Source organism: Terrapene carolina, unplaced genomic scaffold, assembly GCF_002925995.2.
Source record: "Terrapene carolina triunguis isolate 2854851 unplaced genomic scaffold, T_m_triunguis-2.0 Scaffold517, whole genome shotgun sequence".
Classification (NCBI taxonomy): domain Eukaryota; kingdom Metazoa; phylum Chordata; order Testudines; family Emydidae; genus Terrapene; species Terrapene triunguis.
In genome coordinates this window covers 5372926-5388292 of record NW_020664868.1, presented here as the reverse complement: position 1 = coordinate 5388292, position 15367 = coordinate 5372926, and the positions used below count along the sequence as shown (strand labels likewise).

General features: G+C 49.8%; 2 protein-coding genes across 2 annotated transcripts in view; one reads left to right on the top strand and one right to left on the bottom strand.

Moving 5' to 3' along the window:
* LOC112107877 (zinc finger protein 271-like) overlaps positions 1–15367 on the bottom strand; it is an 879239-nt gene that overhangs the window by 734899 nt on the left and 128973 nt on the right. The window lies entirely within an intron of this gene.
* The window catches only part of LOC112113148 (galectin-4-like), a 34808-nt gene that overhangs the window by 6662 nt on the left and 12779 nt on the right, over positions 1–15367 (top strand). The window contains exons 4-5 of the mRNA XM_026658885.1: positions 4059–4178; positions 6121–6168. Coding sequence (XP_026514670.1) covers positions 4059–4178; positions 6121–6168 — 168 coding nt within the window. The remainder of the gene's footprint in view (positions 1–4058; positions 4179–6120; positions 6169–15367) is intronic.

The window sequence follows — 15367 nt, the reverse complement described above, 5'->3', positions numbered from 1 at the left end:
GGGGACGCTCCAGGGGGAGTGCGCGGGGGCGGCAGGCGGGGTCGGGGGGGACGTTCCAGGGGAGGCGCGTGGGGGCGGCAGGTGGGGCTGGGGGTGATGCTCCAGGGGAGGCGGGCCCCTTTGCTCTCATATTGGTGGAGCACCGGCACCACGGGCCCATACAACTCGCCGCCCCTGTGTAAATGCTGCTTCATGACTGGCCTCGAGATGACGCAGAGGGATGTGAGAGGGAGACAGGATCAGGCCCTAAGCATTGATGGAGTTCGGCTGATACCGTGTTTGGGGGAGAGACTTGCAGGAAGGGCTCGCCACTGAGGTCTGTCTCTGCAGCCCTGCTGAAGGTGGGGCTAAGTCTTCCTCTGTCACAAGGGGGAGATTTCCAAAGGCCCCAGTCACAAGGTGGCTGCCCTCTTATGGGAGGGTCCCAGCTCCATGTGGGCAGCGTGTGACTCCTGCATTTGGAGAGGCTGGGCGTGAGCACTGGAAGCTCCCTAGAAGTAGGGAGGGTACCAGTGCCTGGTCCCTGGCCCCCCACCCCTCTCCTCCCTGAGGCCCATCCCTGCTCAGCCTCTTCACCCTGGAGGGGGGGCACCAGCTAACGGGGAGGACACATGACCTCCCCTCATGTCTCCTCCCTGTGCCCCCTTCCCACCCCATGTTACCTCCAGGAGCGGGGGGGCTCTTTCCTGCCTCTGCGCCAGCTCCCCCTGGCGTGTTTGGCTGCCCTCCCTGGCAGGCAGGCCTGGGCAGGGAGCGGGCCGGAGCTGTTCCCAGTCACTGCTCCATACAGCGTAGCCAGCTGCGTGGGAGAGAGCCTGGCTGGGGTGGGACGGCAGCGGCAGCCCACTCCCTGCCTGGACTCAGCTTCCAGGGACACTGGCTCACTCTGAGCATGCTGGGAGAATGGGGGCAGGGAGGGGGGGCACACTCGGGAAGCAGAGGCAAATTAAGGTTGCCTGGGGCCTTGAGCCAGCGTGAGTGGGGTGGCCCCTCCCCACCCCTTCTGCCTGCAGCCCCGCCCACTGCCCCAGCCCTTTCTGCCCCTTTCCTGGGGCCCACCCGTTCCACCCAGGATCCACCCACCCCACTGCAGTCCCCTGTTCATTCCTCCTCCCTCCCCTGCGGCCCCAAGACCAGAGAAGCTCTGTCCCCATGCCACAGGGCGCAGCGGGGAGTGAGAGCTCCTCCAGTCCCAGTGCCACAGCGGGGGGCTGGGTGCTGGGGCTTCCCCTACCACACCGCAGCTTCTGCTGGGACACTGGGGCTACGGTGCTTGTGGGATGGGTTTTGCACACCCATGAGGGCCGAAGCTGTGTCCAGCTCAACATTAAGTGCAGATCAGGCCTCAGTGCGCAGTGGAGCTGAGGCAGCAGCACCATGGGGACCTTTTCATACACTGATTCCCAAACTCGGAGCAGCCTAGAGCCTTCAAAAAGGGGAGCCTGTGACAGCAGGGCCCAGTAATCTACCCAAGAGAACTCATGGGACATGTGCCAATAGAATTGTTGTAGGCAAATTAGCTGTAGAGGAAGGGTGGGGATAGATTGAGTTACTGCTGTCATAATGGCCCTACTTGAGTTATCTGAGCCTGTTTGCAGCCTATATAACCATAACAATTATGTAACCCTTCTGCCTGTCAGAGTTGGCAGCAACAAGGACCGGATTCAGTATCTAGGGGTTCTGTTTTAATAACACAATGCAAAACCGGCTGGAGACCCCACCCAGTGACCTGGGACAATTACATACCACCCTCCCCCCCCCCCGCCCCCCGGGCGCCTCTAAGAGGCAATACTTCCCCTCTCACGAGCACAGAGTCTGAGTGTAGCAAAAGCCTTTTAATAAAGGAGGGAAACAATGTGGCATTTTGTTGGGGAAACACCACAACAGGATTCATAACACAAACCATGAGCAAAAGACCCACCCCCAAGTAAGTTTGTCAGTGTCCTTTTCCCCTCGGGGTCTTAAGTCCAGCAACCCAACAGTCACCCCACCCACAGCTTCTGTCCTTGATCAGTGCAGCCCCCAGAATTCAGAAGTTCCTCTGCAGAGTTTACCCCCCCCGCCTGGGTGGAAGTAGGGGGAGATACGGGGGCATCTTACATGGTCTACTGCTCAGGTCAACAGCCAATTGCCACACCTCTCCATGGGGTTCTGCTGCAGTCTTCACTACCAGCTGCTCCTCCCACCTGGCCACTCTTCTCCACTAGCCACCCTGCTGGGCACTCCTCTCTGCTAGCCACTCACCAATATGGTTTCAGCTCCCCCCTTAACACAGCTCTCAGTGATTTCAGCTATCAGCAAGGTAGCCCCAGTACTAATACACTCAGACCACACATACCTGTCCCCAGCCTCTCTCAGTTCACTGGGCTTTGGAACCCATGTCCCTTGCCTAGCGAGTGCTGCTTAGTTGAGGGTGAGTCCCTCCGTCATAAACTACCCAGTTCTACTGTCCTTGATTCCATAACTAGGATAACAACAGTTTATTACTCCTGCCCTGATAACAAAGAGACTGGGGGTCCCACAGCAGCCAAAGTGACCATTTGGGCAAGCAGTCCATCATGCTAGGCAGGGTGGGTGTGCCCATGCAAACGAGATCAGCCCCTGAAGTCCTTTTCCACAACTCACCACCAGATGTCAGGGTAGAGCTCATTCTGATCTGCTTACATCTAAATACAAAAATTATTAATCACTTAGCTAAATAACATCATAATTTCTTCAAATTTAGCCTGGGCACAAGAGGTCTAGTAATGTTAACTATGTGGAAAGTTTGAGGTTTCATCTATCCGGGAGGTTATCGAGATCATTCTGGACAAAGAAAAGACTGACACTGGGTGCTAAATTTCTTAAAGGATCCAGTTTTTAACTAATTTTAACTCATAAACTAATTAATGGATGTACTTGTAAATCTTCAGACAATCCATTCAGTGCCCAGTGAGTGAGTGCTGTCAGTTTGAGGAGGACGTGCTGTATTTTTCATATAAAACAAAGAGGTTGAATCCCTGATTTAAGTGCAAAATGCAATTCAGGCTGAACTGTGGAGTCAGGACCAGCACTTCCAAGACAAGGCACTCTTGAACTGACACTGGGGATTGCACTGGTGGATCTAAATCAGTTTCTAAACCGCTGTAGCTCAATTGGTACAATTTCCTTGTGTAGACAAGACCTAAATCCATGGCCTCATTCTCCTTTTGCACTAGTGTAATCTCTGTAGCCTCCTTGGCGTTACTTCCAGTTTACACGGAGGTAGCGGAAAGCAGAGTCAAGCTCTACGAGTCAGTGGAGTATTACCCTGGTGTCACTGGCAACAGAATCTAGCTCTGTCGGCAATGAATGTTTCCGCTCATGTCAAACAGGGATGCACAGAACCTGGTTAACTTTCATGCAGAGACTGCAGTCACTTGGAGGCTCCTCCTCAGACAGGCCCAGACACCAGTGGACAGGAGAGTTCAGCTTTTATGGTGCTGAACATTTTTTCAGCCAAACTAAAAGTCATTGAATAGACTTTGCTGAAACTTTCCAAAACGTTTCCCCTTGTGCTGAGTGTAGCTGGGGAGACTTCAGTCGCAGAAGAGACATTCCCCCTTGGGCTGAGTGCAGCCGAGGATGTTTCGGCCCCAGAGGAGACATTTTCAGGAAGCTGTGAGCAAGTGAGAGCAGGGAAGCCCTGCATTCTTGCAATATTGGGTGTTTTTCTTAAAGCCCCTGCTCCTGGAGTCATGTGATTACATCAGACTCTCAGCTTTCATTAAAAAAAAAGGAAATTTTCAGCTCCCATGGCTGTGGACAAAAGTTTGAAAATGTGATCCCAAAAGACCGGAAACCCAGAAGGCAAATAGACAGAGTCCATAATTCTTTATATTTAGGACAATCTCATGATTTGATGGGACGTGACTCATAATTTGTGAACACTGGGGTTGGCGATATTGCAGCCCTGATGTGATCTTAACTAGAGCAAAGGCTCCCCCACTGTGCATCTGCTCCCGCACATCTTCTCCCCCACATCTTCTCACTTCTCCTAGCACAGTCCTCACCCATCCCTCCCTCTGCTCTTTCCCTAGGTCTCTGTGAATGGTCAGCACTTCCTGGAGTACAGACACCGCCTTCCCCTTCATACTGTCCAGATCCTGGAGATCAAAGGGGACGTGACTGTGAACTGCATCAACTTCACAAGCCCCAGTGTGAGTATCTGCTCTGGCCTTGTTAGCACCAGTTCCACTGCTCAGGCCGGAAGCCCAGTGGCAAGGGACGTTGTGTTAACAGACCTCTCAACTGTCCCAGGTTTCGCTGGACTGTCCTGCTTGACCCCCAAAAGCCCCATCCTGGCTAAAGGAGAACATTTTGCACATTCAGGGCGACCTATGAGAGGAGAGGGGAGAAAGGGGCCGTTTGCCACTGGTCCCTTATTTGAGAGGGCCCCCAAACAGAGTGGCATTGTGACACAGGGTCACAGCCCACTCAGGTTTGGCCTGGCCGCCTCTCTGTCTATGGCTGGCTGGGCCATATCTGAGTGACCCCGTGCATTAGGTCACAACACCAATCAAATCTGGCCCCTCCATCTACAGAGAGGCAGATGGGCCAAACCTGAGCGTCGCTGTGTCTCGCTTTAGCACTTGAAATATTGGGAGGCATGTGTTCATGCAGGGCAAGGAAAGCCAGAGGAAATTGGGATGTTGTTCCATGGGAGCCCCCTCTACTGCACCCAGCAGGAGACACCACTCAGGAACTTGGGTGTGACTAATGTCTTGACCTCCAATGGTGCCTCCAATGTCCAGGCCCACAGTGACTGGCCACTCAGGCATAGGCACTGACTCCCTGGGTGCTCCAGGGCTGGAGCACCCATGGGGAAAAATTGGTGGGTGCTTGTTTAGTCTGCAGAAGAGAAGAAGGAGGGGGGATTTGATAGCAGCCTTCAACTACCTGAAGGGGGGTTCCAAGGAGGATGGAGCTCGGCTGTTCTCAGTAGTGGCAGATGACAGAACAAGAAGTAATGGTCTCAAGTTGCAGTGGGGGAGGTCTAGGTTAGATATTAGGAAAAATTATTTCACTAGGAGGGCGGTGAAGCACTGGAATGGGTTACCTAGGGAGGTGGTGGAATCTGCAGTCTTAGAGGTTTTTAAGGCTTGGCTTGACAAAGCCCTGGCTGGGAAGATTTAGTTGGGGTTGGTCCTGCTTTGAGCAGGGGGTTGGACTAGATGACCTCCTGAGGTCTGTTCTAACCCTAATCTTCTATGATTCTATGGTTTACCTTAATGTATTTTTTTGGGTTTACGAGCCGCAAGGGCAGGCAGCCCCTGCTTATAGAATTCACTCCAGCAGTGTAAGTACAACTCTTCCATTCCCATGTTCTGCTAACTTAGGAGGGGATGTGTATCTAAAGAGCAGATGCTCAGATCATCCTAGAAAAGTGAGCTGGAAAAGCTCCAGGAGACATCAGGGGCCAAAATGGTTGTCTCTGGCCATGGTAGCCGGCACAATACCCGACATGTCCCCCTGCTGCATCAGCATGGGAGTAGTGGACTGGGTCCAACTGTCCCCCTGTGTATGAGACATTTGAACAGGGTTTGCCTCCCGCTGCCCGAGTCCTGTCGGGCTGAGACGGCTTCCTCTCCTGGGCAAAGGCTACGAGACCAAAGAAGCCAGAAAAGTAAGTGAGGAGTGTTTTGTCTTCCTCCACCCCCGTGGCACTGCCTCTGTGTAGGCTGCAGGCTCCGCAGGACAGGGCCCTGCTTTATACCTGAACTAAGCACGCTTTTGGCTGCTCTACGAATGCCCCAGTCACCTGGATGGGAAGCGTCATGCTGCTGAGACCCCTGCAGCCTATCAGAATGGAGCAGCCACACAGCTCACCAGAGTGACACCCCAAGACCTCGCTTCTCAACATCCTTTCTGAAAGGGGAAGACACCTGAAGGTCCAGTTCTCTGCAGGAATCATTTGTCTGGGCCTCTCATTTTGGGGCTTCGTCCCACGTCTGGGTCTTGGTGGGGCGAGAGGTCCAGCTTCTGCTTTGTCGCCAAGCGAAGGGGTGTTTAATTCTGATGACGTCATGCAGGCAGGGGAGTTTTAGCTGCCGAAGCTCAGATCACAGGTGCTGTGCTTACCTGGCCTTTCTGTCCTTGCAGATCTCCAATGTGTTTGCCCAGCCAGTCTACGGGGCTCCAGCTCCCACAGTGAGTATTTTGCTGCAGATGAAACACATCCATCATACACAGACTTTGACAAGACCCTGGGATGGGAGGGGGCAGGATAGGGAGGGAAACCCAGTAGGGTAACATCATCCCTGGCATATTATACAGAAGCGCCAGGTGAGGCTGCAGAGGTGTGGGGTACGCACACTATGCTTCAAGGACTCCTGTGTGGAGAGGGCCATGAAGAAAAGCCTGCTTGGCTCCAAATCCCAGATCTGAAGAATCCCAATGCCCTGGGTGGTGCAGTAGCTGGTGGCCTGTGGCTCGAGCAGCCATGGGCTTGCAGAATGTGCAGACGGAGAGGGCACGCAGATTTAAACTAGGGAGCAATTTGGGAAATCCGAGTTCAGCAAATCACTGGGAGCAGATGGAGCTAACAGAGGGTCCTGTGTGAAAGAGCAGAGACACTGGCCAGGATTTACAGGCACTGTGACCAGATAAAGAGCGGCTGCTCCTGAGGTTGGACAGCTGCTAACATGGAACTCTCTCTTCTTCCACTCATTTGCACCTGCCTACTTTTATATGCCGCTGAGCTTAGTCCCACATTTCCTTGTGTCCCACACAAACTTGATGTTTCATTTCAGCTGACTGAGGGCATAAAATTATACAGTTAATGCAGTCACGTTCTTCACTCTTAAGACTTTGTCAGACATCTCATAATACTTTTTATACACTACAATTGACTTGTGGAACTCATTGCCACATGATATCACCAAGAGACGTAGAAAAAGATGGGACACTTATATGGATGATGAGACCATTCAGGATTAAATTCTGGTTGGACTGAAGTCTGTGGCAAAAATCCCATTGAATTATGGGACCAGAATTTCACCCCAACATTGTGTTAGAGAGAATAAAAAATATGAGACATAAAGCCTCCTGCTTTGGGGCATAAGCTAACCAGTAACTGGTAGGGTTAGGATACAGACTAGATGGCCACAGGTCTGCTCTGGCATGGAAGTCCCTGTATTCCTACAGGTATGTTCCTATCTGGGTCCTGGTGGCTGGGAGTTTTAGGGCTGCTGTACTTCAGACAGAAGCAAAGGAACTGCAGAGCTGTGAGCCTCCTCCTTGTACAAGGGAGAATGACTGAGGCATTAATATTCCTTGTATGTCACAATTCTGTAGCAGACCCTGTAGAGCTGTGGATCTCCCCTGTGAAGAAATAGAAACAGATGAACAAGGAGAGAACAGTTCTACCTGGGATTTGGATATCTATGATCAATGGCATGAAACCAGCCTGCCTTCCATGAGGGAAAATAATCTGTCTCTGGTATGCTAAAGTTGTCAGGGTTCCCTCCCCACTCTGAACTCTGGGGTACAGATGTGGGGACCTGCATGAAAGACCCCCTAAGCTTATTTCTACCAGCTTAGGTTAAAAACTTCCAAGGCACAAATCCTTTCCTTGTCCTTGGACGGTATTGCTGCCACCACCAAGTGATTCAGGAAAAGGACCACTTGGGATTCCTATTTCCTCAAAATATCCCCCCAAGCCTCTTCACCCCCTTTCCTGGGGAGGCTGGAGAATAATATACCAACCAATAGGTTAACAAAGTGAGCACAGACCAGACCCTTGGGTTATTAGGACACTAAAAACCAATCAGGTTCTTAAAAGAAGAACTTTAACATAAAGAAAAAAGTAAAAGAAGCACCTCTGTAAAATCAGGATGGAAGGTAATTTTACAGGGTAATAAAAAGATTTAAAACACAGAGGATTCCCCTCTAGGCTCAACTTCAAAGTTATAAAAACAGGAATAAACCTCCCTCTTAGCCTAGGGAAAATTCACAAGCTAAAACAAAAGATAGCAAGGAAATGCGTTAGGTTATTACTTACAATTTCTGTAATTTTAGATGTATCATTTCAGTAGGAGCTGAGGGTTAGTTAAACATAAATTGAAAGGTACAGTGACTAAAGTGAAATCCCTGCAGGCTGCATGGACGCTTTTCAAAGACACCATAATAGAGGCCCAACTTAAATGTATACCCCAAATTAAAAAACACAGTAAAAGAACTAAAAAAGAGCCACTGTGGCTTAACAACCATGTAAAAGAAGCAGTGAGAGATAAAAAGGCATCTTTTAAAGAATGGAAGTCAAATCCTAGTGAGGTAAATAGAAAGGAGCATAAACAGGAGTTTGAAGAACGGCTAGCCAAAAACTCCAAAGGTAATAACAAAATGTTTTTTAAGTACATCAGAAGCAGGAAGCCTGCTAAACAACCAGTGGGGCCCCTGGACGATCGAGATACAAAAGGAGCACTTAAAGACGATAAAGTCATTGCGGTGAAACTAAAGTGATTCTTTGCTTCAGTTTTCACGGCTGAGGATGTTAGGGAGATTCCCAAACCTGAGCCGGCTTTTGTAGGTGACAAATCTGAGGAATTGTCACAGATTGAGGTGTCACTACAGGAGATTTTGGAATTAATTGATAAACTTAACAGTAACAAGTCACCGGGACCAGATGGCATTCACCCAAGAGTTCTGAAAGAACTCAAATGTGAAGTTGAGGAACTATTAACTATGGTTTGTAACCTGTCCTTTAAATCGCCTTCTGTACCCAATGACTGGAAGATAGTTAATGTAACGCCAATATTTAAAGAGGGCTCTAGAGGTGATCCCGGCAATTACAGACCGGTAAGTCTAACATCAGTTGAAACAATAGTAAAGAATAAAATTGTCAGACACATAGTAGAACATAAATTGTTGGGCAAAAGTCAACATGGTTTCTGTAAAGGGAAATCGTGTCTTACTAATCTATTAGAGTTCTTTGAAGGGGTCAACAAACATGTGGACAAGGGGGATCCAGTGGATATAGTGTACTTAGATTTCCAGAAAGACTTTGACAAGGTCCCTCACCAAAGGCTCTTACGTAAATTAAGTTGTCATGGGATAAGAGGGAAGGTCCTTTCATGGATTGAGTACTGGTTAAAAGTCAGGGAACAAAGGGTAGGAATAAATGGTAAATTCGCAGAATGGAGAGGGGTAACTAGTGGTGTTCCCCAAGGGTCAGTCCTAGGACCAATCCTATTCAATTTATTCATAAATGATCTGGAGAAAGGGGTAAAAAGTGAGGTGGCAAAGTTTGCAGATGATACTAAACTGCTCAAGATAGTTAAGTCCAAAGCAGATTGTGATGAACTTCAAAAAGATCTCACAAAACTAAGTGATTGGGCAACAAAATGGCAAATGAAATTTAATGTGGATAAATGTAAAGAAAAAAATAACCCCAACTATACATACAATATGATGGGGGCTAATTTAGCTACAATGAATCAGAAAAAAGATCTTGGAGTCATCGTGGATAGTTCTCTGAAGATGTCCACGCAGTGTGCAGCGGCATTCAAAAAAGCAAACAGGATGTTAGGAATCATTAAAAAAGGGATAGAGAATAAGACGGAGATTATCTTATTGCCCTTATATAAATCCATGGTACGCCCACATCTTGAATACTGCGTACAGATGTGGTCTCCTCATCTCAAAAAAGATATACTGGCATTAGAAAAGGTTCAGAGAAAGGCAACTAAAATGAGTAGGGGTTTGGAACGGGTCTGTGACGGAGCAGGGAGCGGGGCAGATTTGACCTGGGAAGGTTGCAGGGGGGGTTGCATTGGGGATGGGAGGCTTCCCTTGAAGGAAGCTACCTGAGCTGTAACCTGAGCCAGGAGGGGGATTGGGAGAAGTAACACCTTCTGCCTGGGAGACTGAACAAAGGAGGGAGGGGCTGCTAGGAGAGGAAGGAGTTGGTTCTTGGGAGGGCTAGGCTGGGTGGTGCAACGCAGGGAACCCCAAGCTGGGGTCTAAGCTCCCTGAACCTCCCAGAAGGGCCTAATTGAGGGGTTCTGGTCGTACCTACACGCTCTGCTTGAGACTGTGTTCTTGTCATCTAATAAACCTTCGGTTTTACTGGCTGGTTGAGAGTCACAGTCAATCTCAGGAAGAGGGGTGCGGGGCCCTGACTCCCCCATACTCCGTGACAGGGTCCCATATGAGGCGACATTAAAGAGGCTAGGACTCTTCAGCTTGGAAAAGAGGAGACTAAGGGTGGATATGATAGAGGTATATAAAATCATGAGTGATGTGGAGAAAGTAAATAAGGAAAACTTATTTACTTGTTCCCATAATACAAGAACTGGGGGCCACCAAATGAAATTAATGGCCAGCAGGTTTAAAACAAATAAAAGGAAGTTCTTCTTCACACAGCGCACAGTCAACTTGTGGAACTCCTTGCCTGAGGAGGTTGTGAAGGCTAGGACTATAACAGCGTTTAAAAGAGAACTGGATAAATTCATGGAGGTTAAGTCCATTAATGGCTATTAGACAGGATGGGTAAGGACTGGTGTCCCTAGCCTCTGTTTGTCAGAGGGTGGAGATGGATGGCAGGAGAGAGATCACTTGATCATTACCTGTTAGGTTCACGCCCTCTGGGGCACCTGGCATTGGCCACTGTCGGTAGACAGGATACTGGGCTAGATGCACCTTTGGTCTGACCCAGTACGGCCGTTCTTATGTTCTTATGTCTCTCTCTTTGTCCCAAGAGGGAACAACAAACAAAGAGAGCACAAACAAAATCTCCCCCCCCGCTCAGATTTGAAAGTATCTTATTTCCTTATTGGTCAGGTGCCAAACAGGTTATTTGAGCTTCTTAACCCCTTACAGGTAAAGGAGGGATTTTATGCTACCATTAGCTGTATGTTTATGACAAAAGTCCATTGGAAAAAAGTGAGCTAGGTGACCTGGTGGCTCCCAAGAGCTTTGGCTAAAATACCTGATAGGAGATGAAGGAAATTCGATACTCACTGTGGGGCAAAGTCATGTTGGGATTTTAACCTAGTCATGTGAGAGAGAAGCTGTCACAGCGATCGGCTGCTCCTCAAAGAGGAGAGAGAGGCTAAAATGCCCAGCAAAGGGAAGAGGCATTGAGCATGTGTCCTTTGGTGCATCCGGCTGATGAATAAGGAAGGCTGGGGGGATCAGAGAGGAGTCACTTGTTTTTCCCATCAGCAATTCAGGACCTGTCTAGGCTGGAAGGCTCTGTGATGCCTGGAACATGAGTGAAATATTGGCTGCATTAGAAAGTGGAGCGTTTGAGAGAAGAAAGGGGGTTTGATCAGACTGTTTAATACTCGGTGTCTCTGCTTTGGTTGACATACACATAACTCCAATGGCTTATGAGAACTTTGGAAAAAGGATGCAACTTCTATTCGACATGCTCGCCCCTTCAGTTACAGTGTCAGCGCTCTGGATACATGCTGGGCTGAATGTGACTTTATTCACTGAATTTTGCCCCTATTTGTTTATGATCCTCTTGAGATTTTTTTCTCTAATTTATGAAAGGATTCACTGAGTAATCTTTGGTCTGCAGCTCATCTGTGAGCTGTTTGTTTCATTGAGTAGTCAGGATACATCCGTCACACGCTCTTGTTTCTGTTCCCTGGCTGGATGGATGTAACCCCTAGAATTAGGGCTGTGTTGTGATCACTTGTAAATGCAAATACAGAATTTGCTTTTGCAAATAGTCTCTAGCATACGCTTCAAATAGGCTGTTTCCATAAGCGTCCTGGAGCTCTTGCCCACTTCTGATCTTGTTCTGGGTAAATCAACAAGTTAGTGGCTGGAGGAAGACGCTGCTCACAAGTTTGTGGTGTCTGTTGAGGATACTAAGGCTAAGTCTACACTAGCACTTTTGTCTGTAAAAAGGTTGTGGGTTAGGGGTGTGAAAAAGAAACACACCCCTGACCAGGGGTGAAAGTAACTTAAAGGACTTACCAATATTGCAGGGAGGCTGGGGTCTGGGGCAAGATGCGGGGGCAGCTCTGGGCCCCCGGAAGGGGCGGGGCCTCGGGCAGAAGGGGCAGAGCTGGGGCCAGACTCCCCCAGCCAGCCCTTCAGCGCTACCCGGCCCACGCCGCCTGGGGCTCCAGCGGCAATTTAAAGGGCCCAGGGCTCCAGCCGCTGGTGTGGTGGCAGTAGTGGCAGCGGCGGCCGGGAGCCCCGGGCCCTTTAAATTGCTGCTGGAGCCCTGGGGTAGCAGCGGCCAGGAGCCCCAGGGCTCGGGTGGTGATTTAAAGGGCCCGGGACTCCCAGCTGCTGCTGGGAGCCTCGGGCCCTTTTAAATCACTGGGCCCCAGGGCAGCTGTCCCTTTTGCGCCCTCCCCACCATCAGCGGCCCTGCCAGTATGGTCAGCTGTGTTCCAGCAGCCACTTTCTTACTGGTACTCTGGACCGGACCGGCTTACGTTCACCTCTGCCCCGACCCACAAAAGTTTCACTGACAGAAGTGCCGATGTGGACAGGGCTACGTCAGCGGGAGACATTCTCCTGCCAACATAGCTATCGCTGCTCATTAGGGGTGGTTTAATTATGCCGATGGGAGAGCTCTCTCTCACCTGCAGAGAGCCGCTACACAGGAGACCTTACAGAGGTGCTGCTGTAAGGTCCGTAGCGTAGACACAGCCTGAGCTGTTTTGGTTAGTTAGGCTCTGTCTACAGCAGAGAGGGTGTGTCCTGTCGGGAAAATCACTTCTTCGCCCTCACCAGTGTACCCCAAGTGATGTTTCTCCGACTATACAAGTTGCTCTGACGTGTAATCGGATAAGTGTCTATTGGTGTTAGTGCCATTGGTTGAGTGGCAGGGTGCATGCATCCCATGCTGGAGAGATACGGTCATTGCTCATGAGCCTTCTCGAAATTTTTGGAACTAATTTTTGGTTTTAAGACAGACTACGAGTTGGCAATTCGGCAAAAGTAACTACCTCCCAACGCAAATATTTCCTATACGCTGTACTCAATGTAACTGGAAACCCCAACTACAATGGTGCTTCCTTAATATTATAAACAATGGCCTGTTACTTACAGTAGAGCTAGAAGGAGGACCACCACATCATCCAGGCATCCCATGGCCTTGGGTGTCCGACAGGTCTTCTAAGCTAAAACTCATAGGTGCTGACTTCATGGGTGCTCCAGGGCTGGAGCACCCATGGAAAAAAATTAGTGGTTGCTTAGCACCCACCGGCAGCCAGCTACCCGCTCCCCCCCAGCATCTCCCATCTGCCAGTGGCCCCGCTAATCAACTCCCCTTCCCTTCCAGCGCCTCCTGCACTCCACGGAACAGGCAGCGTGCAGGAGGTGCTGAGAGGGAGGGGGTGGAGCGGGGATGGGGCATGCTTGGAGGAGGGGGTGGGAAGAGGCAGGCCAGGGGCGGAGTGGGGGCGGGAAGAAACGGGGCGGGGATAGGGGCTTGAGGGAAGGGGTGGAGTGGGGGCAGGCCTGAGGCGGAGGAGGGGTGGGTCGAGCACCCCCCGGATAGGGAGGAAGTCGGCGCCTATGCTAAAACTTGTCTAAATCTCCCCTTTATGTTCTATGCCTACCGGCTAGCTGCCCTTGCTTGCGTCAGTCAATGTTCCACTTGTCTCAGACACATCCTCTTGCAGCAGTTACAAGCCTTCTGGTGGTTTTAGCCAGCTTAAACTAGGTTTGTGTGGTTTAAACTAACACAAAAGCAACCCTCTTTAACCTCACAAAAACAACTTGAATTTGCCTAACAACAGCAAAGCTAATTACAACTAGTTTCACCTAAGTAACTTGTTATTTTTCTATTAAGTGCCATCTTGCATTACCTATATTCCTTCAGTCCTCCCACTCCTATCCCACAGTGCGCTGGTCATTTCAGAAATGGCCTGTCTGGTCTCCTTTCTGTACTACATTGCTCGGGGTTCAATTTGGCTGGAGCCCCATTGGTTCAAACAGCGCTGCATGCCACGTGGATTTCACATGTAAGCCATTTCTGGAGCTAGCTACTTCTGCGTGCTATGCCTCTACCCCGCCCAGCCCTGCTTTAACCATTAGACATTATTGCCTTCTTCTACTAACAATGTTGACCGCATCTGCTGGGGATAAGTACGTCTCATGTTTCAGAGCCAAGGTTGATCTGATTATGTGCAGGCATCAGGAAGGTCCATGTGGAGCAATTTACACTTGGCTAAGTGCATAGCTGAGGATTTTTGCCTTGCTTTGTAGCAACATGTACTGGCCCCAGGCTAGGGGCAGGATGTCATTCTAGATGGCCCAATAGTCCAATCCAAGATGATAAGCCGCTATATACATCAAGACATATCAAAGAGAATAAGGCAGGGAGTGATTAAGGTGACACTAGGGACACCTTCATAGGGGAACATTCATTAATGGAGCCTCCAGGATGGTTCATTATTTGTCTAAAGATCTGGGCCAGTTCTTGTTTTTCAAGAACATTTTGCTTAACCTGTGTCAAATTCTGGTTAGGCTCAATTCCATTTCAGCCCTGAGGGAGGACAGCTGAAGGGAAGACAGACTCTGCATTTCTGCAGAGCAAAGTTGGGAAGATTCATAGTTTCACAAATGTTTAAGGCCATAGGGGACCATTCGGAGTATTACCTAGTCTGCTCTCCTGCATAGCACAGACTAGAGAATCCAACCCAGGGAAGAACACTGGGCGGAACAGAATAGGATAAAGCAATGAAGGGAAAAGAAAGATAAGGAAATGTCCTTTGATCTATCCCCAGTTGTTACTCAGGGGCTGGATGTGCAGGAGGCAGTATGCTCGGAGTAAGATAAAAGGCATTGTGAAAGAGCAAAGAAACACAAGCTGAGAGGTGCGGAGAACCTCTGACTCTATTGGGTCAAAATCAAGAGTGGTGGGATCTCAGAAATTAAAGATGGAAAAGACCTATTTGATTCTGGAGAAGAAACAGCTGGAAGCACCAGAGACAGCTGAACAAACAAGGGCCCCAGGTTCTCCCGAGTGTGTTCATGGAGCAGGGCCCACACTCCGGTAAAGGTGAGAGTGGGAATAAAATAACCAGCTGAAGAGCCTGAGAGACTGAATTGTGAAATCTGTCTTCTGTCTTTGCAGAGGAAGAAAGTGAAGAACTTCTCAGGACAGGTGCCAGCTGCCTTGGTATGGGGCACAGCCCAGTGCAGTGTGGCTGCAACCTCATTCCCTGCTCTCCAGTGAAACACAGAGAGAAGCTCTCTCCAGGGGAGTTTGAAAGTCAGTGGGAGGGCAGTGAGTTCTCTTAGGGGGAGCCAGCTATCCAAAGACCCAGCAATGCCCCCAGGAGCGGCGCCAGGCGGGGGTCCTTCTGCGCTCCTGGTCGTCGTTGGCAATTCTGTGGCGGGGTAGTCCTTCCGCGCTCCCGGTCTTCGGGGC